This window comes from Telopea speciosissima, chromosome 11, assembly GCF_018873765.1.
Source record: "Telopea speciosissima isolate NSW1024214 ecotype Mountain lineage chromosome 11, Tspe_v1, whole genome shotgun sequence".
Taxonomy (NCBI): Eukaryota; Viridiplantae; Streptophyta; class Magnoliopsida; order Proteales; family Proteaceae; genus Telopea; species Telopea speciosissima.
The window spans coordinates 36,885,335-36,910,212 of record NC_057926.1 but is presented as its reverse complement, the minus strand read 5'-3'; the positions used below and the strand labels follow the sequence as shown (position 1 = coordinate 36,910,212).

Genomic DNA, 24,878 nt, shown 5'->3' with positions numbered 1-24,878 from the left:
GCCAGTGGAGTTGGGAGAGAGGTTTAAATGTGATCATTATGGGAGAACTGGACACACCAAGGATAGGTGTTGGTCTCTTCATGGTTGTCCTCCTGGCACACGAGATTGTGGTGGCCGTAGAGGGGGAGCTAGAGCACACTTTGTAATGACTGAGGCAGATTCTACACAGGATGACTCCACTTTGGCAGATGCAGTGTTTCAGAGGGTCATGTCACAGTTGAGCATATCTCCTGCGCCCACAGTGGCCAGCTCTTCTTCATACTCAGCTTTGCAGGTCTCCACCTCCGCTTCTACTGCAGCCCAGTCTTGGGTCATTGACTCTGGTGCCACTGACCACATGACTGGTACGTCCAATTATTATGATTCCTATACCATTTGCTCTGGTAAGGATAAGGTTAGGGTAGCTGACAGCTCCCTTTCTTCCATATCTGGTAAGGGTAGTATCCCTGTTACATCATCTATTTCCCTTACTTCCATTCTTCATGTCCCTAACCTTACACTTAATATTTTATCTGTGAGTCACTTGACTAAATCTCTTAACTGTTGTGTCACATTTTTTCCTTCTCACTGTCTTTTTTAGGATTTGGTGACGAAGAGGATTATTGGTAGTAGACGTGAGGAGCAAGGCCTTTGCCTTTTTGACCCTTTTTTGCCCACAGCTCAGTCCTATGTGTGTGGACGTAATGATAATAGTTCTGTGGAGTCTGTTATGTTATGGCATCGTCGTCTTGGCCATCCTTCTTTTGTTGTAATGAGGAAACAGTTGCCTCACTTATTTTCTTCGATTGTTTCTTCTCATGTTTTTCAATGTGAACCATGTATGTTTGCCAAACATTGTCGTTCTTCTTATCCATATCATTGTAATAGAACTGCTGCTCCTTTCCATATTATGCATACTTATGTCATTTGTTGATGACTTTTCTCGTGCTACTTGGACTATTCTTATGAAACATAAAAGTGATGTTTGTGATGCATTTAAGGATTTTTATTAGATGATTCTTACTCAGTTTGATACTCGTATCAAAATTGTTCGATCTGATAAAGGAGGAGAATACATGTTTGGTGGCCTCCAAGCCTTCTTTACTAATAATGACATTATCCATCAGCTCACGTGTGTTGACACACCCCAACAAAATGGGGTTGCTGAGAGGAAAAATCACCATTTATTGGAGATCACCCGTAGTCTCTTGTTTGGCATGCATGTTCCTAAGACCTTCTGGTCTGTAGCTCTTTTCACTGCTTCCTTTCTCATTAATCGCATGCCTACCAAACTTCTTGATTTCAAATCTCCCTTAGAAATCTTATCTTCACAGGTTTCTGCTTTCTCTCTTCCTCCTAGAGTCTTTGGCTGTGTTTGTTATGTGCATGTTAACAAATCACATCGTACTAAACTTGATCCCAAAGCTCTCAAGTGTCTCTTTCTTGGGTACTCTTCTACTACCAAAGGTTACAAGTGCTATTACCCATCTTCTCGCAGGTGCCTCACCTCTAAAGATGTCACTTTCCTTGAGTTTGTCCCTTTCTTTGTACCATCTCAGCATCATTTTCAGGGGGAGAATTGTGGAAGTGAACAGGTTGCTGATTTCCTTCATTATCCTTTACCTATCTCTCCCTTTATGCTTGACATTGGAAAGCACAGGGCTGTGGATGTGGATGTGGATGTGAATACAGATTTGGTTGCAGATAGTGGTTTTGGTAAGGAGAAGGATTACCACATTAAATACAAGAGAGGTGAAGGCTTGCATAATGAAGGAAAGAAGACCTACCAAGAGTCCTCTTTGGATCCAGATCCACATCCTGTGATTCATTCTCCTCAATCAAGTGATATCCCTTCTCCTCCATCTGATTTAGGCCTTCCTATTGTTGTTAGAAAGGGGAAAAGAGCTTGTACTAATCCTATAGCCCAGTTTATTTCCTATCATGCTCTTTCTCCTACAGGTCTTGCCTTTATTACTGCTCTCTCTACAGCTTCTATTCCCAAGAATGTTACTGATGCTATGTCTGACCCAAAGTGGAGACAAGCCTTGTCCAAAGAGATGATGGCTCTTGAAAAGAATGGTACTTGGCAATTGGTGGATCTTCCCAAGGGATGTGTCCTAGTTGGATGCAGATGGGTCTATATAATTAAGTATAAATCTGATGGTACTGTTGATAGAAACAAAGCGAGGTTGGTAGCCAAGGGGTACAGTCAAGTCTATGGGATTAACTATCAGGAGACATTTGCTCCTGTGGCTAAGCATAGCTCTATAAGAGTTCTTTTATGATTGGCTGCCAATAAAATTGGCCATTATATCACTTAGATGTGAAGAATGCCTTTCTTCATTGTGACTTGGAAGAAGAAGTGTACGTGCAACCCCCACTAGGCTTCAAAATACCTTCAGCCGAAGGGAAGGTGTGTCTCCTCAAGAAGGCACTATATGGACTCAAACAGTCACCAAAGGCATGGTTTGAGTGCTTCCGACAGGCTATTCTAAAGAATGGATATTCCCAGAGTCAAGCTGACCACACTCTCTTTACTAAGTGGGGCAATAGTACCATCACAACCCTCATTGTCTATGTTGATGATATTGTAGTCACTGGAGATGATATGGCTGAGATAGAAAAATTGAAAATCTACTTGGCTAAACAGTTTGAAATCAAAGATTTGGGTCCCTTGAAGTATTTCTTAGGCATTGAAGTATCAAGGACCAAGGGAAGAATTAACATGTCAACGAAAGTTTGTGCTTGATTTGTTGATAGAGACAGGGATGTTAGGCTGCAAACCAGCAAGTTCTCCTATTGAGCAGAATCACAAACTAGGAGAAGATTGTGGTCCTTCTCTTGTTGATGCGGGAAAGTACCAGAGGCTAGTTGAGAAGCTTATTTACCTTTCTATGACATGCCTGGATATTTCCTATGCAGTGGGAGTAGTGAGCCAATTTATGCATGCCCCCAAGAGTGGCCATTTAGATGCTGTGTATCGTATTCATAGATATTTGAAGTCGTGCCCAGGGAAAGGACTGTTGTATGCTAGGCACAACCACCTGAGAGTGGAAGGTTTTACTGATGCTGATTAGGCTGGATCCATCACAGACAGGAGGTCTACCTCCGGCTATTGTACTTTTGTGGGAGGTAACTTGGTTACATGGAGAAGCAAAAAACAGTCGGTTGTAGCTAGATCCAGTGCCGAGGCAGAATTTAGAGCTATGGCTCATGGAATGTGTGAACTCATATGGTTGAAAAGACTAGTTCAGGAACTGGGGTTTGACACTGAAGGCCCTATGAGACTCTACTGTGACAACAAGGCTGCCATCAGTATTGCCCACAATCCAGTACAACATGATAGAACCAAGCACATTGAAGTTGATCGACACTTCATCAAGGAGAAGATAGACTCTGGCTGCATTTGTACTCCTTTTGTAAAGGTTGGTGATCAACTGGCAGACATCTTCACCAAGGGACTTGCCTCTCTTCAGTTTGGTACTCTCTTATGCAAGCTGGGAATGCATGACATTTATTCTCCAGCTTGAGGGGGAGCGTTAGAGTTATTAGATGTTTGGTCTAAGGGTATTTTAGGAACTGGTTAAGTTCTAGCAGTCCTATTATATATTTTCTTTCTCTTTTCCTTTTTTACCTTTTACCTCCCTAGGGAGGTGGATGTAATATGTTTATTATTATCAATGAATCAATATAGCTGTGTGGAGAAGACTCTCACACACAACTCTTACAACCGTAACACGTTCTTCTCTTCTCCCTTGTTTCCTTCTTCCTCTCTTCTCTTCCTCTTTCTTCTTCTTTTCCTTGCAGCTCTAACCTAAAAACTTAACTGAGAGAAGTCTTCAAAAAAACACTGGATGGGGCTGAAACTTGGCTCGAGTGTGGTTCTAGAAGGGCTTGATCACTCCTCAAAATATCAGCGCCTAAAGAAATCAGCAGCTCCGAGATTGATATGTGTCAGGGTTTTGAGAAAACCTTGTTTTTGAAAAAAATTCGATCTAAGGAGGTCTTCAATATGGTTTGAGATAGGAGCTTATCCCAAAAAAAATCCTGCTGCAGTTCTTGATCTTCAATAAGGGAGATTGGTTCCTTGTAGTTGAGATGGAATCAATCCAAAAACTTGAAGCTTCAAATATTGCAGCCAGGGTGCTGGGTCCTATTGAGCAGAATTATGTAGCATTGAATGAGGTGATGGAGGGCTGCAGCTGGGTCTATTGATTACCTCATCAGTGCTGCCCTATTGTGAGAATAGAGAGCAAAAGAAGAAAAGAGAGGAGAGGAGAGGAAGATCGAGAGAGAGAAGAGAAAGAAGAAGCTGAGAATAGAAGCATAGCCGAGATGGCTGTACACATAATAGAAAGAGTTAAAAGTCCAGAAAAACCCCATGGTATTCTAGTCCATACAATCCAACAGGAAGTTGTGAGGAAGGACATGAATAGTCTAGGCCTTGTACCAAGTATGACCTCAGATAGAGCCTATTGGAGAGCAAGGATCCATGTCGCTCACCCCATTTAACTGAGATTATCTTGACTTGCTGGGCTGTGCCTTTTTCCTCTTACTTTTATCTTCCAGCCTTCTTTTTCCTTTGACTTCCCATCTTTCATTTACCAATTTTCCTTTTTTGCATTTCTCATCTCATTTATCATCCGTATCTTGTCTTGTTTGGATCCATGTAGCTGACCCCATTAAGTTGGGATAAGGCTGAGTTTGTTGTTGTTAATGAATTATCTAGCTAATAATGGAAACTTCAAACATGTAGAGGAGAAAAATCTCTTTAAGTGTATAACCTGTTAGAACAAACACCAATGCAAATACGAACAGAAACGAAAACAAAGCAAGATGACATGGAAATTTTAATGTGGTTCACACACCAATATGATGTGCTACGTCCATGGGCGAAGCTGAAGATGTTTCGTTTTGTAAATCGAAGAAATTTACAGTGGAGATCTCTCAAGAACACCCAAAATGGTGCTGCAATTGTCTCCCAGAAACCCTAAATCGAAAACCCCAAATCTCACCTCATTTTACAATAAGATGGGTAAAGAATAAAAATACTCCTCCATCGGATCGGGTCGATCCATCGGGTCAGAATTTGATGGAATACCCTATTCTATTATACTCTACTCTATTAAGAGAACAGAATAACAGAATCTGGAACCAATCCAACGGTTAGATTCAATGTTAGAGAAGATCCTAGTTGGATTAGGATTGTTCTAGAACCAAGGACTGATAGCAGAATATGGACTGATCTCAGAACAGCATACAGAAGTAAATAGATTAAAAACAAAAGGGCATAAGCAGTGCACGAGGCTCCCGCTACTGCGGGGTCTGATGTAGATTGAAGCTTGAAGAGAAGGACCAAAATAGAATTCAGAAAAGTTACTGTTCATGTGAACAGTACCCAAGCTACTGTTCACGTGGTACTGTGTCACAGCCGATACTGCCTTTTATGGGGGCCCAATACCAGATTGCGTGGAGAAGAAATAATCCAGCATTTCATCTACTTTCTATTTTGTGCTTAAATTCAAATTTCCGATTTGGAAAGTAGATTTTAGCTTTTATTTAGAAGTTTCTATTTTTGTTTCTTTCTATTTGTGTTTTTGTAATAGTTGTCTAACAAACAACTAAGTTAGAGTTACTTAGGCAGCAAGTTTTTCAAGTTTTATTTTTAGAAACAAAGTTCTATATAATGTAAGACTCCAAGGGAGTCCCCATGATTTGAATGATGAATAGAAGTTTGCCTTTGGAAACCCATTGTCCTGAGAGAGGTTGAGAAAGGGTGAGATGCCCTGGCTGAGATAGCCATTCTATCAACATCCCCCTTCTTCTATCCATCAATTTCTGTTCCCTACTATGAGTTTATTTCCTGTGCACAACTGAGATCATCCGATTCCCTTAAGTGCTGCTGAGTTCGTCTACCAAAGTCTATATTGAAGTCCCCAAGTGCTGTTATCAAAGTTTCTGATCTGAGAGTCAAATCACACCAGCGGCTGAGTTTTGTTTCTATTTTCTGCTGCAACTTCGTCCACCATATGCCTACAATCAGTCACTAGAATTGGGAGATATTTGGAGCACAGAATCCCCTTATTGTGGCCTACAGTTGACCCAAATTTGGAGCAATTCTGCCCATAGTTGGCAAGGCGTCGCTTAGACGTCCAGGCACCTTTCTCTTGCCTTGATTCAAACAAGGCGACACCTTGTCGCCTTGTTGGTGTCGACTTGGTTTTTAGCCCCCTCCAGTGCCTTGGTTCACATAGACACCTTAACAACTATGATTCTGCCAGCTGAATCTGAAGATATACATTAAGTTTCTAATTTTGAACGTACTGTCTAACTTTCTATTTCTGTTATCCTGTCATATCTCAGTCTATAGCCATCCATTGAAGCTGATTTTTGGAGGGCTGATTCACCTTATTGTTCCTTCCAGTCAATGGTAATGTCTTCCTAAACTCTTGGCTGGAGATGTGACATTTTATATCAAGTTTATATCTAAGTTTTGCCCACAGTTTTGAGTCTGTGATAGGGTTGTTTGGCTGCTGTCACATACTCACATATCTTTTCCGAGGATTATTCTAGATGTATTTTGGATGTTATGGGAGAGTTCAAAGGACTGTTATGACCTTGTTTATTTACTATTTGGATTGAGTTTATATACTGTTACAAGTCTGAACCAGTACCTGTATTTGAGTTGTGCCTGTGATCCTGACTGGGGTTGGATAGTTCCTATCTAGCCTTACATTAGGGTCATAATGTATGCAGCCTTACCCTTGCTTTCGCAGAGAAGCTGTTTCCAGACTCGAACCCGTGACCACTTGGTCACAATGGAGCAACCTTTACTTTTGCACCAAGGCCCGCCCTCTACAACAACAACAACTCAGCCTTATCCCAACTAAATGGGGTCGGCTACATGGATCCTAGCGAAGATAAGATAAAAAGACAAAGGAAAAGAAAAGGAATGCATCAACAACAACAACAAATCAGTCTTATACACAGTAACCGGGGTCAGCAACGTGGATCCTTTCCCTCCAAACAGCTCTATTCGATGTCATACTTGGAGCAAGACCTAAACTAAGCATGTCTATCCTCACCACTTCTTGTAGGGTCATTTTAGGTCTGCCCCTAGCTCTTTTAGAACCTTCAATCAGAATCGAGTTATTCTTCCAAACCGGAACATCCGAAGGCTTCCGTTGAACATGACCATGCCACCTCAGTCGACTTTCTCATAGCTTATCTTGAATCGGGGCTACTCCCAGGTCAGCTCTAATAATATTGTTGCAAAATGGGTTCGATGGGAAATTTTGTCCTAGGTGTATTTCTGTCCTTGTTTCTATTCTAGAATGTTCTCTTGTCTTTTATAAATAAAGAGGGGCTGTGATCATAAAGTCACAAGCCATTATTCTCAAATCTCCACATGGTCTCAGAGCGGGGATCCACTTCGAGATCCGAACCCTAATGGTTCTCATCACGAAACCCTAGGATCTCTCTCTCTCTCTCTCTCTCTCTCTATTGTCTTTCTCTTTCTCCTTCTCGATTTTTGTGCTGCAATCACCAATCACCGCCGCCATCATCTCTCCCTTCCCTTCTCGGTTTTAACCACCACCTCCGCCACCTACATCCTTCACCGTCTCCACCACCTCCACCTCCCACCTCTTCTAGCGGTGATGTAGATCACAAGTCCATATGTACCCGCAGAAACAAGCCCCAAAACCAGCCCAACAAGGTTGTGGGCATAGTTCAAAATCTCGCCGAGATCTTGGAAATCTCGGTAAACTCGAGCTAGTCGAGACGAGATATGATACGAAACAACAAAATGTCAAATCTCGAAAAAGTCAACCGAGATTTTTAATATTTCGAGAATCTCGGTGAAATCTCGAATATTTCAAGAATTTCGACCTCCACAGTACTCATAGAGTCATAGTATTGTATTGTTGGGACTTGTGAGTTAAGACGTGGAAGACTAGGTTAGTAAGGTATCTATGACTTATGTATTATTCATTGTGCTTAGGTTTGGTGTCTATGTAGTATGCATTGTGAACACTTCATTGTATCTTGTGGTTTGTAGTAGAAACTTTAAGTCTTTAACTATTTCTTAAATAATTATTCAATATTATGTGCATAATTTACTTGTTTTACTTGCCAATTATGTTTCATATCATTCAAACAATGTGTAGAATAGGCAATATTATATTAAGGGTTCGGCCTTTACTGCCAACCAAGAGTGTAAATCCAAAACACCAAATTGGGTGTTTTTTTTTCTTTAATTTGAACCTTTAAATATGTGTATTAAGCCTAAAACAAGCTTACCTTAAAGTTTCGGAACCAACTATGGCCATATGCCCACCGAAACATAAAAAAAAAAATACATTGTCTCGCCGAGATCTCGGTAAACTCGACCTGGTCGAGACCGAGTTTTAGAACCTTGGTTGTGGGATTCGACTACTGAAAGAGGTAGCTTGGTCTGATGATGTGGCATGTTTTTGTTGGTTCGATGGAGCATCACCTAAGGCAGCCCCAGCCCCGAGAGAAGCAAGAAGAAGATAAGAGACCAAGACAGAAATTTTAAAAAAAAAAAAAGAGAGTTACTGTTCACATGAACAGTATCCGAGTTGCTGTTCACGTGAACAGTCATTTGGGCACATATGGACAACTTTGTTCTTATTTTTGTTTAGCTATGTAGTTTACCTTGTTTCTATTTTCCAGTTTGGTTGTAATAGGAGATTAGATAGTTTCTAAATTCAGTTTTAGCAAGTTAGTACTAGTTTCTAATTCAGATTTAGAAAGTAGGCTTACTATTATTTAGAAGTCTCTATTTTGTTAAGTTTCTATTTCAGTCCTTTGTTTCCTTTTAGTTAGATTTAGTTTCTATTTTTGTTTGGTTTCTATTTTGAGACTTTCTATTTTGTGAAGCTTAGGCCAAGCTATAAATAGGCCCCATCAGTTGTACTTGAATTAAGACTTGATTAATGGAATTTCTATTGCTTGCTTGCAAGTGTTTGGTCTGGGAAGACTTGTGTTCAACAGCTGAGATAGCTGTGGGTGAGAGGCCCAAGGTTGAGATAGCCTACTATCCCTATCCCCCCTTCTTCTTCTTATCCTTTTTTTTTTTTATGTTCTTCTTTCATTTCTAAACAAAAAAAAAAGAAGCAATATGTTAGAAGAATGAGAGAAGAATGGGTGAATGGCTTGAGTGAATTATTTCCTTTACTCGCAGCGCCTTCATTTATATTTTTCACTTATACGCACAATTACAATATTGCTCCTGTATAGCCGACTATGCTTATAACAGGGAATAAACAAGAGAAAAGATAAAAAACCCAAAATACCCTTATCGGGTTACATACTCAACACTCCCCCTCAAGTTGGTGCATAGATATCACACATGCCCAACTTGACTAGACTAGGATGAAATAACTTCCCACTTAACCCTTTGGTGAATACATCTGCAAGTTGGTCATCAGATTTCACAAAGGGTATACAAATCTGCCCATTTTCTAACTTCTCCTTGATAAAGTGTCTGTCGATCTCCACATGCTTGGTACGATCATGTTGCATTGGATGTGAGCAATGTTGATTGTTGCTTTGTTGTCACAGTACAACATCATTGGACGATGAACAGAACCACCAATATCCTGGAGTAAACTCTGAAGCCATAGGCACGGAATTCTGCTTCAGTGCTGGACCTAGCCACCACATTTTGCTTTTTACTTCGCCATGTAGCAAGGTTACCTCCTACAAAGGTACAATAGCTTGAAGTGGACTTTCTGTCAGGGTTACCACCCCAGTCAGCATCTGTGTAAGCTTCAATGTGAAGATGATCATGTGGGGATAGGAGAATCCCTTTCCCTGGAGCTGACTTCAAGTAGTGGAGAATACGAAGAACAACAACCATATGGGTGGAGTAGGGATCATGCATGAACTAACTGACCAAACTAACAGCAAATGCAATGTCTGGTCTAGTATGGGAGAGATAGATTAGTTTACCCACCAACCTCTGATAACGCCCCTTATCAACAGGATCACCATCCTTTTCTTGTAGACAAGTAGTAGCCTCCAAAGGGGTGTCACATGGGTGACATCCTAACAAACCAGTCTCTGAGAGTAAGTCTAGAACATATTTCCTTTGGGAGAGAAAGATGCCTTTAGGAGAACGGGCAACTTCAATCCCAAGAAAATACCTGAGCTGTCCTAGGTCATTTATTTCAAATTCTCGTCCCAAGAAAGTCTTTAGGTGAGAGACTTCATCTGCATCATTGCCAGTAACCACTATGTCATCGACATAGACTATGAGAAGGGTAACCTTATCTCCATTCTGCTTGATGAACAAGGTGTGATCAGCATTGCTCTGTTTGTATCCTACAGAGATCATTGCTTTATGGAACCTGCCAAACCAAGCCCGAGGAGATTGTTTCAGCCCATATAATGCTCTCTTCAGTCTGCAAACCTTCCCATGAGTTTTGTCACAAGAAAAACCTGGAGGGACCTCCATATAGACTTCCTCCTCCAGCTCTCCATGAAGGAATGCATTTTTCACGTCTAGTTGCTGCAAATCCTAACCAAGATTGACAGCATATGATAGCAGAACCCGAACGGTGTTCAACTTTGCCACTGGGGCAAATGTCTCCTGATAATCAATCCCATAGGTCTAGGTAAAGCCCTTGGCCACCAGCCTGGTCTTATATCTGTCCACTGTTCCATCAGGCTTTTGCTTGACAACAAACACCTATTTGCATCTCACTGTTTTCTTGCCTGAAGGAAGAGTCACCATCTCCCATGTCTCATTTTTGGATAAGGCCATCATCTCTTCCAACATGGTTGCTTTCCACTTTGGATTTGCCATCATTGCCTCCTGCCATTTTTGAGGAATAGAAATAGAGGAAAGAGAGGACACAAAAGCACGATAGGAAGGAGACAAAGCATCATAGGAAACGAAATTGGTGATAGGATGTTGGGTGTAAGATCTAATGCCTTTATAGACAGCAATGGGTAAATTAAGAGAGGGAACCAGCTAATGCAGCGGAATCTGGATCTGGATCAAGCTCTGACGGTTGGAGAAGTGGTACAGTAGTGGTAGTCTCAACTTGCTCTTCGTGCTTCTGGTGTAGACTTAATCCATAGGAATTTGACTCACTGGTCTGCGTGCGCTCCCCCTGAATAGGAAGCAAACTAGAGAGAAGTTGGCTCCCCCTGAATAGAAGATGGTAGAGGATCGGACACATCTTCAAATACTAGATCATGCTCCCCCTGAAGAGGTGGCTGAGAATAATATGGCAGGGATTCATGGAAGACAATGTCCATGGTAACAAATGTACGCCGAGAAGGTGGATGATAACCTTTGTATCCTTTCTGGGTGGCCGAGTAGCCCAAAAATATACACCGGATGCTCCGAGGATCGAGCTTACCATGAAGATGATGATTGCGAGCATCTCATACACAACCAAAGATTTTTGGGGGAATCACAAAGGAGGAAGAACCTTGAAGGAGGTCAACAGGAGTATGACCATCAAGTACAAGGGTAGGCATACGGTTGATGAGGTAGACAACGGTGAGGATAGCATCACTCTAATATTGAGGAGGAACCTGCCGTGCAAACCTAATGGCTCTAGCCACTTCCAAAAGGTGCTGATTTTTCTTTTCGGCGACTCCATTCTGGGCAAGGGTGTCTACATAGCTGGTTTGATGGAGGATGTCATTCTTAGCCAAATAGGTTTGGAACTGGCCTTCCATGTATTCTCTGCCATTATCACTTCGCAGAATTTGTAATGTGGAATTGAATTGGGTCTAAATCATACGATGGAAGTGCTGGAAACATCGAAAAACCTCACTCTTGTGCTGCATCATACACACCCAAGTGGTCCTAGTGAAGCAATCAATGAAGGAAATAAACCATCTACGACCAGAAATAGAAACAGAACGGGCAAGGCCCCACATATCAGTATGAACTAAAGCAAATGGAGAAGTACTTCTTTTATTGATTGAAGAGTAAGTGGAAGTGTGGAACGAGTTTGCTTATTAGCTAAGTGTTAAAGATATACCAGAATACCCACCGTAGGGGTATTCTGGTCTTTTCTGCTTTATTTTTATGGTTATTATATTTTATGTAATCCTAGATTCCTAGTCATATCTCGGCTAGGACTAAGGCTTTTCTTCTTTATTATTATTTTTCCCTCAGCCTAGTTCTATATTTGGTATTCCTAGTTGTATTAGGAATTCCTAATAGGATTAGGACGGAGGCTGCATTCCTATTTGTACTTTGATTTAGTGTAATTCAATTATTATAAATAAAGGGCCTGGGTGATCTATTTTGATCACTCAAGCATTCTCTCAGTTCTCTCTTCTAATATGGTATCAAAGCAGATGTTTTCGATCTAGCCTGGTTCCTAACCCCCCTCCTTCCTTCCATTGTTCTCTTCTCAACCTTTTTTTACCACTCGATCTTCTCCAATTTTTTTCTCTTTTTTTTTTTTTTTCCCCTCAGTTAGGGCAGATCTAATGAGGTGATCTGTAAGATAGATGCTGCCCTAATCTGATCACCTCAACAATTGATGATTTAACAGGTTTTTTTGGTTCGATAGCTGCTGCCCACATCTCTGCAATTTTTTTTGGAGTTCTCCCTATTGAAGATCAGTCTTCCCTTGGCAATTGAAGCTGCTTTTCTTCTTGAGATCCACCTCTGCAGGTTTTTTTGGATAGCTGCTGTCTCGACTTTTTCTTCCCCAGCATTGCAGGCTCTCACCATATCAAGTTACTTTAGGGTTTGGCTGAAAAACCCTACCAATCTTCGATCTGGTTTCTCTCTGTTCTCTGCGTGGGCTACTTTTTTTGAGGATCTTCATCAACTTTTAATGCTGATTCTGCAGTCTTCTATCACTGCTTTGAAGACCCCTAACTCCCAATCGATTTTCTCTTCTAGGGTTTTCCTCTAAAACCCTGCTTATCGATTCTGGAATTAGGGCTGCTTGTTTCTGCCTTTCTAATCCCTGTAGTTTTCTGCCAAAGGGATTACTCTATCAAGGTTTTATTTCAATTTTGCTGCAACTATTTTTTCTAAACAATGGGGGACTCAGAAATGACCACGGCCAACTCTGGAGGTGATTCTCAGCCGCGGACAGAATTCCTCCCTTATGCTGCTTCTATTAAACTTGATGGAACAAATTATCTCATATGAGCCAGGTTTCTCTCCTTGACTGTGGCTGGTAGGGGACTCTGTGGGCATCTTAATGGTACCTCCAAACAGCCTACTGAAGAGGGCACTGCCAAGACCCGATGGGCTGCCAATGATGCTATGGTTATGTCTTTTATCTTGAACTCCATACCACAAGACCTTTCCAGCCAGTATCTTCTTCTTGACACAGCTGCACAAATATGGGCTGCTGCTAAGGGCACTTATGGCCAATTGGGGAATGATGCATAGGTGTATGACATTCGCAAGACACTCCATTCTACTACCCAAAAGGAGCTGTCAGTGACTAAGTACTATGCTGTCCTCAAAAGTTTGTGGCAACAATTAGATCACTATGCCCCCTTTCAGCCCACTACAGCTGCTGATGTTACTGCTTATTCAGCCTACGTGGATAAGTTTCGTGTTTATGACTTCCTGGCTGGTCTTAATGCTGATTATGACCCCATAGGTGTGCAAGTCCTTGGTAGGGTGCCTTTCCCTACATTGGAGCAAGCCTTCTCTTATGTTCTCACTGAAGAAACACGTCGGGCTGCAATGATGATAGGTACCTCTGTTGAGAGATCAGCCCTACAGGCTGCTGGTTTTAAAGGCACTTCATCTGACTCTACTGCTACTGCCACTGCTACTGCTGCTGCCCCTTCAAAGGAGCCTGTCAAGTGTGAACATTGCAATAAACTATATCACACTAAGGCTCAGTGCTGGAAATTACATGGGATGCCGGCTGATTTTGAGGCTAAACGTGGCCGTGCTAAACCTAAAAACAAAGCCAATCACACTGAAAGTGTAGCTCCGGCACCCACTGCTGATAATAGTTTCTCCCAGGAGGAGTTCCAGGCCCTCCGGCGTATGTTATAGTCTTCCACTACATCTATTCCTGCCGCCTACTCTACACCATCAGGTTCCCACTTTGCCCGCTCAGGTATTCCTTTTGCTGGTCACTGTGCATCGGTTGTCTCCGCTCCTTGGATTATAGACTCCGGTGCCACTGATCACATGACAGGTTCTTCTAACCTTTTTCATCAATATTCCCCTTCTTCTGGCAAAGATAAAGTTCGGGTAGCTGATGGTTCCCTCTCCTCTGTTTCAGGAAAGGGGTCCATCAGCTGCTCCCCTTCACTTACTCTATCCTCTGTTTTGCACATTCCAAAATTTACTACTAATCTTCTCTCTATTAGTAGTATTACCAAGAATTTGAATTGCAAAGTGATTTTTTTTCCTACTCATTGTGTATTTCAGGAACTGGACTCGAGGAGGACGATTGGATCGGGTAGGCTGCATGGTGGATTGTGTCTCCTTGATGATGGACCACAACAGACTTTACCATCTCAATTATGTCAGCCATCTTCTTTTTCTTCTGAATTGCACCAATGGCATTCTAGGTTAGGACACCCCTCTTTGGGCACTTTATCTCTTTTGTTTCCCACTTTGTTTAAAGATTGTAATAAGGAAGAATTTTTTTGTGAGCCTTGTGTCTTGGCCAAACAGACACGCTCCATTTATCCTATATCTAATAAAAGAAGTTCTTCCCTATTTCACTTAGTTCATACTGATGTGTGGGGCCCTAGTCGCAAGGCCTCTCTTCATGGCCAGTGATGGTTTGTTACATTTATTGACTGTCATTCCCGTTTCACCTGGGTATACCTCATGCATAACAAAAGTGAAGTCTTCTCCTGTTTTCAGCATTTCCATAACATGATCCAAACCCAGTTTCATGCCTCTCTAAAAATTTTGAGGAGCGATAATGGGACAGAATATATGGAAGGTCAGTTCCAAAGATACCTTTCTGCCTATGGCATTTTACACCAAACCAGTTGTGTTGATACCCTAGCCCAAAATGGTGTGGCTGAGAGGAAGAAACGCCATCTCTTGGAATTGGCTTGGGCCTTAATGTTTGCCCGTACTGTTCCCTCCTTTTATTGGGGGGATGCTGTCCTTACTGCAGCCTATTTGATTAATAGGCTGCTGACTCGGGTTCTTACTTCCAAGTCCCCTATTGAGCTTTTACATGGCTCTTCCTTTTATATTGTTCCACCTAAGGTGTTTGGGTGTGTCTGTTATGCTAGGGATACTAGATCTCTTGGCAAACTAGAGCCCCGTAGTCTCCGCTGCATATTTTTGGGTTACTCTCCCACTAAAAAAGGGTACAAGTGTTATTATCCTCCTGCCCGCCATACCATGGTCAGTATGGATGTTATCTTTCATGAAACTCTCTCGTATTATTCGTCCCCACCTCTTCAGGGGGAGAGTTCTAGTGAAGATGTGTTGACCATAGACCCCCCTCTTAGGCATGTTTATGAGGAGTGTACTCCTGCTGTCCCTACTGTTCCTAGTATGCCTACCCCTACCCTTCCCCCTATGCCAGGGGGAGATATTCCTACACAGGAGGAGTTTCCCCATTCTCCTTCAGAGGAAGATGGTCTTGTACAGGGGGAGGTTTCCACAATTCCTGCTTAAGGGGAGGTCACCCCAGTCCAAAGAACCATTGGTGAATTTCAGCGAAGGATTGATGTGACAAATTTGAAGGTTTTTTCAAGGAATAAGACCAAAACTAGGGAGCTTCTATCCACTGTAACACCTGTTCCCGTCCAATTGCTAACTCCGGCTCCGGAACCTACTTCTCCACCTGGTAATACTTCTTCTTTGGATCTCCCCATTGCTGTTTGCAAGGGTGTGAGAACTTGCACTCAACATCCTTTATCTCATGTTGTTTCTTATGAATCTTTGTCTCCATCCTTTCGTACATTTGTTTCCTCGCTTTCTTCTGTTCGAATTCCTCAAAATTGGCAGGAAGCCCTTACAGATGGAAAGTGGAAGGCAGCTATGATGGAAGAAATGGACGCCTTGAAAAAAAATAACACATGGGAGCTTATGACTCTTCCACCAGAGAAGCGAATTGTTGGATGCAAGTGGGTGTTTGTAGTGAAGCAGAAGGTGGATGGAACTGTGGATAGGTATAAGGCACGCCTCGTGGCCAAAGGATTTACTCAGACATATGGGATAGACTACCAGGAGACCTTTGCTCCTGTCGCTAAGCTGAATACTGTCCGAGTACTATTATCTTGTGCAATTAACCTTGGATGGGACTTACAACAGCTTGATGTGAAGAATGCCTTCCTCAATGGGGAACTCGATGAAGAAGTTTACATGGACATTCCACCAGGGTTTTCTTCTGACAACAATCGAGGAAAGGTATGCAGATTGAAACGTGCTCTCTATGGGTTGAAACAGTCTCCCCGAGCATGGTTTGGCCGGTTTCACAAAGCAATGGTTTCTGTAGGCTACAAGCAGAGTAATGCAGATCACCCTCTCTTTATCAAGAGAGTAGGCGAAAAACTCACTATCTTGATAGTCTACGTGGATGATATTGTGGTCACTGGCAATGATAGTGTGGAGATTAGCAAGTTGAAGACATTTCTTGGTCAAGAGTTTGAAATTAAGGATCTAGGAAAATTAAGGTATTTTCGTGGGATTGAAGTTGCCAGATCTTCCAAAGGCATCTTTCTTTCCCAACGAAAATGTCCTAGACCTACTGACTGAGACTGGTTTGTTAGGATGCAGTCCTTCAGATACTCCTATGGATGCAAATGTTCGTCTCAAGGAAAAGGAGGGTGATCCAGTTGATAAAGGGCGATATCAAAGACTAGAGGGAAAATTGATTTATCTCTCTCATACTCGTCCCGATATTGCCGTTGCTGTTAGTCTTGTCAGTCAGTTTATGCATGATTCCTATACTTCACACATGGAGGCTGTTCTTCGGATTCTGCACTACTTGAAGTCCGCTCCTGGAAAAGGAATTCTCTTGGCTCCCCATGGTCACCTACGCATTGAGGCGTATACTGGTACTGAGTGGGCAGGATCCCCGGACCGGAAGTCTATTTCTGGTTACTGTTCTTTTGTGGGTAGTAATCTTGTCACATGGCGTAGCAAGAAGCAAAATGTGGTGGCCCGTTCTAGTGCTGAGGCAGAATTTCGTGCTATGGCACAAGGTATTTGTGAGCTACTCTGGTTAAAAGGTTTGCTACAAGATCTTGGCGTTGCTATTCGCCTTCCTATGATGCTGTATTGCGATAACAAGGCTGCCATTAGCATTGCACATAATCCGGTACAGCATGATCACACAAAGCATGTAGAGGTGGATCGGCATTTTATCAAGGAAAAGTTAGAGGAAGGCCTTATTTGTGTTCCTTATATGAGGTCTACTGATCAGCTTGCTGATATGTTCACCAAGGGACTGCCTGGCCAGGTCTTTCATCCTAGCCTAGTCAAGTTGGGCATGCTTGATATTTTTGCTCCAACTTGAGGGGGAGTGTTAAAGATATACCAGAATACCCCTACGGTACCCACCGTAGGGGTATTCTGGTCTTTTTCTGCTTTATTTTTATGGTTATTATATTTTATGTAATCCTAGATTCCTAGTCATATCTCGGCTAGGACTAGGGCTTTTCTTCTTTATTATTGTTTTTCCCTCAGCCTAGTTCTATATTTGGTATTCCTAGTTGTATTAGGAATTCCTAATAAGATTAGGACTGAGGCTGCATTCCTATTTGTACTTTGATTTAGTGTAATTCAATTATTATAAATAAAGGGCCTGGGTGATCTATTTCGATTACTCAAGCATTCTCTCAGTTCTCTCTTCTAATACTAAGATACAAGTGTCACATAAAAACTCATCCTCTAAAAGGCTGACCTTGTAGGAAAGGGAGCAAACAATATATATATCAAATAAGAGCTCTAACACGGCGGACTATCCAAGGGGGGACACGGGTGGATAAATAATTTTTTAACACCTGCCCGCTCCCACGGGGACTCGATACCGTGACCCCTGCCTGCTCTGATACCATGTCAGAAGAATGAGAGAAGAATGGGAGAATGGCTTGAGTGAATTGTTTCCTTCACTCACAGCTGCTTCATTTATATTTTTCACTTATGAGTACAATTACAATACTGCCTCTGTATAGCCGACTATTCTTATAACAGAGAATAAACAAGAGAAAAGGTAAAAAACCCAAAATACCCTTATCGGGTTACATAACTCAACACAATAAAAAATTCAGTTATTCAGTTTGTTCATCCTTATTGTGTTGATCCTAGCTGCAATCGATCTCTCGCTGGTTTCTCTGGTTCGAGGTCGACTTTTGCATTAAGTGGCTCCACCACCCTCGCCTCTCTCTCGGTTTCACCCTTGGTGGTGAGTTTTTCTCCCACCAAGGGATTTTTTGACCATTCCATGGTTTGATTATCCTTCGATTCTCAGAAGTTGATGTTTTCCTTCGGATCCACGACATGTTGATGTATTTGTGATTTATCTCTGACCAGCAACCATGGGTGATTCTGAGATCTCCTCCGCATCTACTGGACAGGAAGGAGTCAATCAACGTGATCTTCTTCCATTCCTTGCTAGCTCCATTAAATCAAATGGTAGCGATTATTTGATGTGGGCGCGATCTTGCTTCCTTGCCATTGGTGCTTGTGGTCTTTCAGGCTACCTTACAGGAGCTGTTGTTATGCCTATCACTGCTGGTCCTTCCCAAGACCAATGGATGACATCTAATTTTCTTGTGATGTCCTATCTCATCAACTCCATGGATCCTACCATGTCCGGGGTCTATTTACTCCTTGACACTGCTGAAGACAGTCAAAGACACGTATTCTCAAGTCGGTAATGCTGCCCAATGTTATGAACTTCGCCAGAAAATCCATGCTACCAAACAAGCGGAGTTATCTCTTTCCCAGTATTATTCCACTCTGCGTATCATGTGGCAACAGTTAGATTTTTATGGGTCTTTTACCATTACATGTGAAACTGAGGCTACTGCATTTAAAAAATGAGAGGATGGTCTTCGTGTCTTCGACTTTCTCGCAGGACTTAATATTGAGCTTGATCAGATTCGAATGTTCTGAATTGGGATCCTTATCTGACGCTTGAGCAGGTTATACCATGGTGCAATAAGAGGACAGTCGTTGTAATGCCATGGTCCGCCCAGTTTCTTAGGAATGATCAACCTTGTCCACTAGTTTTCAAAATCCACCCATTGGTGGTCTCTCCGTGGTACTGGTGATCGTCCTACTTCTGATTGGGCTCCAATGAAGTGTGACTATTGTGACAAGGAACGCCATACCCGTGAAAGGTGTTGGAAATTGCATGGGCATCCGATGATACTCGGGGTCGTGGGCAAAGTCGTCCCTCTTCTGCCAGAGCACATTATACCTCATTTGAAGGCACTGTTGCTGACCAATCTCTTTCTTAGGTTCTCCATACTTTGCTTAGTCTGGTAACTCAGTTGGACTCATCTTCTTCGCCACCTCCATTTGTAGCCTCGACTATTTCCCTGTCAGGGACCTCTAAACCACCTTTTCTTCTCCGTCTGACAACCCAGGAATTTCTTTTGTGGCCATAGTTCCTCTGTCATATCCGATTCCTGGATTATTGACTCAGGGGCTACTGACCACATGACCGGTTCTCCCACTCAGTTTTCCTAGTACTATCCTTTGTCAGGTAATACCAAAGTCCGAGTGGCTAATGGTTCCCTCTCTTCTGTTTCTAGGAAGGGCATCAATGCATCATCAAGTGCACTCCAACCTTGTCACTCTCTTTTGTTTTGCACGTTCCCAAGTTTTCTACTAATTTACTTTCTATTAGCAGTCTTACCTGGGACCTAAATTGCGAAGTAACTTCTTTTCCTGATCATTGTCTTTTTTAGGACTTGGTGACGGGAAATACGATTGGCTGTGGTAAGGTGGCTGGTGGTCTTTACTTGCTTGATAGTTCCCCATCAGCATTGGTATCCCAGGCTACTCTCCCAGATTCGTCCGCAACTGCATTGGCTGAAGTACATGGTGGCATCGTCGTTTGGGTCACCCCCCTTTAGGCATGTGAGAGAGCAATTAGAGACAATAGGTTTTGTGTAACTTTGGGAGTCTCAACTTAGTGTTAGAGCTCCCACTTCATTCAATATATAATCACTTAGAGGAACCAAGGGACACAACAGGAAAATAAGAAAATAGAAAACACATCATAATACCTAAACTACCCCTACTGACATATCTCGGTATTAGCACTAGCTATATCGAGACAATACATAGTCTCTACTAACAGAGAGAATAATGACTTGTATCTCTAGAGAGCACAACCATGTTCTATTTACAATAGAAGGGAAAAAAGGAGCAAATTACAAGTATACCCTTAGGGCAACGCATACTTACAAGTATTTCCAAAATAACCTTAAACCCAAATTACAACAGTTGGACTATATAACTTTTGCAACCTGATCGTTATTCTGACCCTCAGGTTGACAGTTTTAGCCTTGTCCTAGTGTAAATAGGATTGGCCCACATCAGCAGATCCAGTCTTGCTGAAATTTTCAGCAAAGCTTATACTCTCTAAATGGGGAACTCAACCAGGCTTTCAGTCTGATCTGACCTGTTGATTTTCCTTTATGTGTTTTTTCCCAAATCTAATTATTTGTCACTCTGTTTTGGTACTGGTTTAGCATATAAATTGGAACTACATTAGAAGGAAACTCACAAAACAGATCAAATATTGAATCTTGAAAATAGAGAACTGAAGTATAGGAGATGTGATTGCAGAATATAAAAACTGATCTGAAATCCCAGTTAGATATGAGAGAAAATTATTACACTCAGTCCATTAACATGTGCAGGAAATTAGGGTTAAGAATTGACCTGTTTGCAGGAACTGTGAATAAAGAAAAAGAGCAGAAAGGGATATGATCCAAGCCTCTCACTTGGAACTTGATTGGAATCTCATTACTTCTACCTTAGCATCTCATCAAGGGTTGCATTGCATCTCTCAATACATTCTGAGTCTCACATAACATAGGGCAGAAAAGAAAAGCTTTATTCAATATAGAAATTGTGGGGTAGGCTCTAGGCTTTACATGCTTATATAGAAACTGAAGCATGCTTAAAATAGGGAAGATAAATTAGAGTAAGCATAGGAAACATCCTTCCACTAAAGCTGGAATTAGTGTCCCACAAGAATAAAACTCTATCTTAACCCCCTGGAATAGGTTTCTCACATGATTAAAACTCTATCCACTGTTGGAATAGAAGTTCTATTCAGACAAGACTCTATCCCATCTTAATAAATGAGGAAATAAACAATAACTTAATGAAATATAATATCCAACTAAACCCCATGATTTATGCTGAACCGTAGTTCGGTTTTGTTTGAACCAAAAAATGGTTCAAATCAGAATCATAAGCCATTGTTTGGATTTTCTTTTGCTTCTACGTCGGTACTTGTTGAATTACCACTGATCTGCATCAGTTGGTCTATTTTCTGTTAAAAATAGAGTATTTCTAAGGCTTGACTTGCAGATTTTCTCGTTAAACATAGCCCAATGACTTTGCATTCACGATGTTGCAGTGGATTAACAAGTGTAGTCACTTCCAGGGGTGATTTCAGGAGTAGATTCTGTAGCAGAAGCAGAAGCTGCTGTATTTGAAAGCCTCAGTAGGTATGGTCTTAGGGTTGATTCAGGTTAGTTTTTCTTTTTCCTTTTTCCCCTGTTTGAAAAAATGTAGGATAATATTCCATGGTTTCCTTTATTTGCAGTCATGTTCGTGCTGTTGTAGCAACACTAGGAGGAACTCATGGAGCTGCTGGGAGGACTGATAAATGGCGGCATCTTTATGCAGGGTTTACCGTATGGTTGTCACAATCTGAAGCTACAGGTATGTTGCTTTGTTTGGGTAAGCAGCACCAATCAAAAGTCTTAAGAATATTTTGTAGTCCCTTTGGTTTATAAAGAATGGAAACTACCATTTATCCGTGTTATAAATCATTAGGTTTCAAAATTTGTTCATTGATGAATAGTTATTATTGTGGTAGTGTTTTGGGATTTTTTTTTTTTTTTTTAATGCATATCTTCTCCTTTGCTGGGATGGAGTATCCAACATGGTACATATTAGCAGCGGAGGCTTTATGGAAGCTTAAAACTCTCTAATCTTCTTGTCATGAGGAGCTATTTAGTGAGGTTGTTGAGATGGTTATGCACAGGCAGTCCAATATCCATATCGAGTGGTTTCTATTAGTCTTAACTATCATAGAACTGAATTTTTCTAACCAGGGGTATATTTATCTTTTTATTTTAATGTGGAGAAAATTGTAATTTATAGTTATTTAAAATAGGAGTCGACAAGCTGTTAGTGGTTCTTTTGTTAGCATCAATTAGGATATTTAGGAACTTATAATATTATATTTAATTTGGTTAGTCGTGGGATACAAGTTAGTAAAGAAAGGAGTCCTATTGTTTGTAATGTTAGGAAGGAAAGTATGTTATCTGTCTAGAGTCCAAGTAAGAATTTTGATTTTTTTTTAATTAGTAGATGTGATCACTTCCTATGATTGAGTTGTTAGTGGATAATTTTGAGAGATTGTGTCTGTTGCCTAAAGATTCCAAGTTGCTCTCTCTCTCTTGCAGTTTTTGTTTTCTCTTCCTTCTCTGTCCTGCGATAAGATCTCTCTTTCCCTTCTTTCTTTTTTATTTTTTATCTTCATCTGTTGGATGACACAACAGATTCTCTCTCTTCTTCTCCTCCATTGATCCTATCCAAGGATTTATCCTAGGATAAATCCTAGGATTTAAGTATCGGGTATTGTATCAGAGGGGTGATTTTAAGATGTATCGTACCGTATCAGAGAGATGCAATATTCACTAAAGATACACATGGAAATGATCAATAAATGCATGGATGTGCTTATGATACATATTACAGTTAGTTTTGAAGCATAAACTCCTTATTATGCAATATATAAATAATTTCAGCTTGATGCAAGGATTTGAGTCATTTTATCTAATCTAGTGATGCGAAAAAGAAGAAGAAGAAGAAGTTTGTGTTTTGCAGATTTAAAGGAGGTGTCTCAAGTGTATCTTACGTGTATCAATCCGTATCAGACCATATTGGACTGTATCGTTCCTGATATTAGTCAATACAATTTCTTTTTTGAAAACTAAGTTTCGTATCGGTAAGTAGTGTATCGATATCCACTAATACCAATATGTGTCGGCCAATACAATACAATACGCACCGATACTTATAAATTGATAACTTTGGGAATTGTGACTTGTGTCAATTGGACACAATCACATGTCTATTTATAATAAATGTACTGAGAATACAAGGACAGAAATACCCCTAGGGCAACACAACATAAAACACCTAGGACAATTCTACCCTTATATCCCATATTACAGCACCCCCTTCAAGTTGGAGCATGGATATCACACATGCCCAACTTGCATACAAGAGGACAAAAAACTTTACTACTCAACCCCTTAGTGAAGATATCAGCTAACTGGTCGTCAGACTTAACAAAGGGAATACAGATCAGTCCTTGCTCGAGTTTCTCTTTGATGAAGTGATGATCTATCTCCACATGCTTGGTGCGATCATGCTGGACCGGGTTATGAGCAATACTAATAGCAGACTTGTTGTCATAATACAACATTATGGGCAGTGAAGTAGGAATTGCTAGATCAGTCAGTAGTCCCTGAAGCCACATTAACTCACATATGCAATGGGACATGACACGAAATTCAGCCTGGGCAACAACAGTTTGCTTCTTACTTTGCCAGGTCACCAAATTACCTCCAACGAGAGTACAATAGCCAGAAGTGGATCGGCGGTCATCAGGGGAACTAGCCCAACAGTTTCAAGCTCTTAATTTCCTTCAAATTGCTGCCCTTGACAACTATATCATCCACATACACAATGAGGATGGTAATTTTAGTTCCGGACTTCTTGATGAAGAGGGTGTGATTAGCATTACTCTGGGTATATCCAAACTTCACCATAGCACTGTGGAATCTGCCAAACCAAGCTCTAGGGGACTGCTTTAAGCCATAAAGGGTACGTTTGAGCTTGCATACCTTTCCATGAGTTTCCCTAGTACCAAATCCTGGAGGAACATCTAGGTAAACTTCTTCCTCTAACTCCCCTTTAAGAAATGCATTCTTCACATTCAATTGTTGCAGCTCCCAACCAAGGTTGACAACACATGACAATATTACTCGGATGGTGTTCAGCTTGGCAATTGGGGTAAAGGTTTCCTGATAGTCCAGGCCATATGTTTGGGTAAACCCCCTAGCAACCAATCTAGCTTTATATCTTTCTACTGTGCCATCAGAGTTGTGTTTGACTGTGAACACCCACTTGTAACTAAGTGTTTTTTTTTTGGGGAGGAAGTGGTACTAAATCCGAAGTGCCATTTTTTGCAGCGGCATGCATTTCCTCCATCATAGTTGCCTTCCATTTAGGGTCTTGAAGAGTCTCTTGCTGTCAAACCCTACCCAGACTTGCCCGGGTTATGTGACCAAATGTCCACAGACATTCCCAAAACCACCAGGATCTCAGTTCAGTGGCCTACCTCACAGTTAAAAGTCATAATGATCTATATGGAAATCAGAGAATGCAGCGGAAGAACAAAATACTATTATGAACTTAAATAGCAGGGTACTGAATGATAGCATAAGTATTTACTTAACCATGCTGTTGATCTAAGCTTTACAATCATTCTTATATAAATACATAATATCCAACAAGATTAACTTACAAAAAAGAAATATCATAAGTTGATCAAAACATAACCCATCATCCAGCATCTTCAAGTAGTAGCCAATAAGTACAGCTATCAACATCACGTACATCTTTGTGCCCATCCAACTCCACATCCATCAACATCACGCCAGCTGCCATG

General features: G+C 41.3%; 1 protein-coding gene across 4 annotated transcripts in view; it reads left to right on the top strand.

Annotated features, from left to right (window-relative positions):
- Positions 1-24,878, top strand: part of LOC122646209 (probable inactive shikimate kinase like 2, chloroplastic) — a 76,672-nt gene that overhangs the window by 24,204 nt on the left and 27,590 nt on the right. For 2 of the 4 annotated variants that reach the window (XM_043839710.1, XM_043839708.1), the window contains exons 5-8: positions 10,033-10,036; positions 16,077-16,087; positions 21,585-21,636; positions 21,735-21,853. In XM_043839710.1, coding sequence (XP_043695645.1) covers positions 10,033-10,036; positions 16,077-16,087; positions 21,585-21,636; positions 21,735-21,853 — 186 coding nt within the window. Of the gene's footprint in view, positions 1-10,032; positions 10,037-16,076; positions 16,088-21,572; positions 21,637-21,734; positions 21,854-24,878 lie in introns of all 4 variants that reach the window. The other 2 variants (XM_043839711.1, XM_043839709.1) reach the window with 1 other exon arrangement.